This window comes from Cyprinodon variegatus, unplaced genomic scaffold (genome assembly GCF_000732505.1).
Source record: "Cyprinodon variegatus isolate N-32 unplaced genomic scaffold, C_variegatus-1.0 Scaffold984, whole genome shotgun sequence".
NCBI lineage: Eukaryota > Metazoa > Chordata > Actinopteri > Cyprinodontiformes > Cyprinodontidae > Cyprinodon > Cyprinodon variegatus.
This window is the reverse complement of record NW_015151437.1, coordinates 120295-122129: the sequence shown is the minus strand read 5'-3', so window position 1 is coordinate 122129 and position 1835 is coordinate 120295. Positions and strand designations below refer to the sequence as shown.

The following is a 1835-nucleotide window of genomic DNA, read 5'->3' as shown; positions in this document are numbered from 1 at the left end:
GGGCCCTCTGACTGGGGTGCGTGCCCTCTGACACGGTTCGGGCCCTCTGACACAGTTCGAGCCCTCTGACACGGTTCGGGCCCTCTGACTGGGGTTCGGGCCCTCTGACACGGTTCGGGCCCTCTGACTGGGGTTCGGGCCCTCTGACCGGGTTCGGGCTCTCTGACTGGGGTTCGGGCCCTCTGACCGGGTTCGGGCCCTCTGACACGGTTCGGGCCCTCTGACTGGGGTTCGGGCCCTCTGACCGCGTTCGGGCCCTCTGACCGGGGTTCGGGCCCTCTGACACGGTTCGGGCCCTCTGACTGGGGTCTGGGCCCTCTGACCGGGGTCCGGGCCCTGTGACCGGGGTTCGGGCCTTGTGACTGGGTTCAGGCCCTCTGATTAAATAGATGGGCGTTTTGTTTCCTGCTGATATTTACAGGTGTTCTGTAGAACATGGCCGTCCTCGGACTCTAACCGCTCTCCGGCTTCGGCTGTTTGTGTTTCTCCTCAGTGTGACGGAACCGATCTGACAGCCAAAGTCCAGGACATGAAGCTGCAGTGCCTCCTCTTCCTCAACATTCCCAGGTATTCTGAGTGTCGAGCAGAAATCTTTGGGTTTTTACAGACAGACATCAGAACTCCAGAGCTGATCTTCTGCTGATAAAGAGAAACATCTCTGAGTTCCTCTCAGAGCTTCTATTGTTAACTTTGTGTGTGGGAAAATCAGCACAGCAGGTCTGTGATGTAGAGATGCACCGATCTGCTGCCTGGATCGGCTTTGAACTGAGCGATTAGCTGGATCGGATATCAGAGGTCCAATCCAGTCCACTTCACATGGGGAGTGTTGGCCTAGTGGTTAGAGGTTGGAAGTACCTGGTTCAATCCCCACTGGCTCCATTATGGGTCTCTGAGCAAGACCCTTAACCCCACACTGCTCCCAGGGCGCCGCACAGTGGCAGCCCACTGCTCCCCAAGGGTTAAATGCAGAGGGGAATTTCTCCAAAGTGAGATCAATAAAGTTCAATTATTAGTTTGATTTTTTTATTATTATTATTACATGAAACTGTTATTTCTTTCTTTTTGCTGCTAATTTGTTAATAAATAATTTAAAGTCTTTTTATAGCTGTATTCATTTGTTTACTTTTTTTAAAACTGTTGATGTTGAGATCCGCTCAGCCCAGGTATTATATTGGATGGGTAAAAACTGGATGAATGCATATCTCGATTGATGAAGCTCAGCCATCTTTGCTCGCAGCATTAGAAGTGGACGTGCCAAACCCAATCGGACCCTTTCTGTGTGTTATGCTGCAGGTACTGTGCCGGTACCACACCATGGGGGAACCCCAGCGACAGTCAGGACTTCGAACCTCAGCGTCACGACGACGGCTGCATCGAGGTCATCGGCTTCACCATGACTTCTCTGGTGAGGTCACGGTCCATCTGGACCAGGTTCTGTCTGCTCCCACCTTAGATCTGTCAGTCCATACCTAGTCTAGATCCGTTCTGTTCCGGATCTAGACGAGTTCCGGATCACCATGCAGTCTGGCTCCAGTCTTTATCAAACCTCAACCTACGTGATGTCACGTGTTCCCCCTGCGCATGACTGGCTGCACCTATCTATCATTTTAATATTCAATTACTCTATTCATAATTTTTGTATTTATATATTTGCAAAATATATGATTTTAGTAGATTAACATTTCTAAATAAACAAACATTTAGAAGATATAAATACGGGTTCTAAATGAATCACAAATGGGAAGATATTAAAAAACATGCATATATATATATATATATATATATATATATATATATATATATATATATATATATATATATATATATATATATAT

The 1835-nt window shown here is 47.6% G+C and overlaps 1 protein-coding gene across 3 annotated transcripts in view; it reads left to right on the top strand.

Moving 5' to 3' along the window:
• The window catches only part of dgkz (diacylglycerol kinase, zeta), a 100160-nt gene that overhangs the window by 76979 nt on the left and 21346 nt on the right, over nucleotides 1–1835 (top strand). For all 3 annotated transcript variants that reach the window (XM_015399048.1, XM_015399047.1, XM_015399050.1), the window contains exons 18-19: nucleotides 494–567; nucleotides 1294–1405. In XM_015399048.1, coding sequence (XP_015254534.1) covers nucleotides 494–567; nucleotides 1294–1405 — 186 coding nt within the window. The remainder of the gene's footprint in view (nucleotides 1–493; nucleotides 568–1293; nucleotides 1406–1835) is intronic.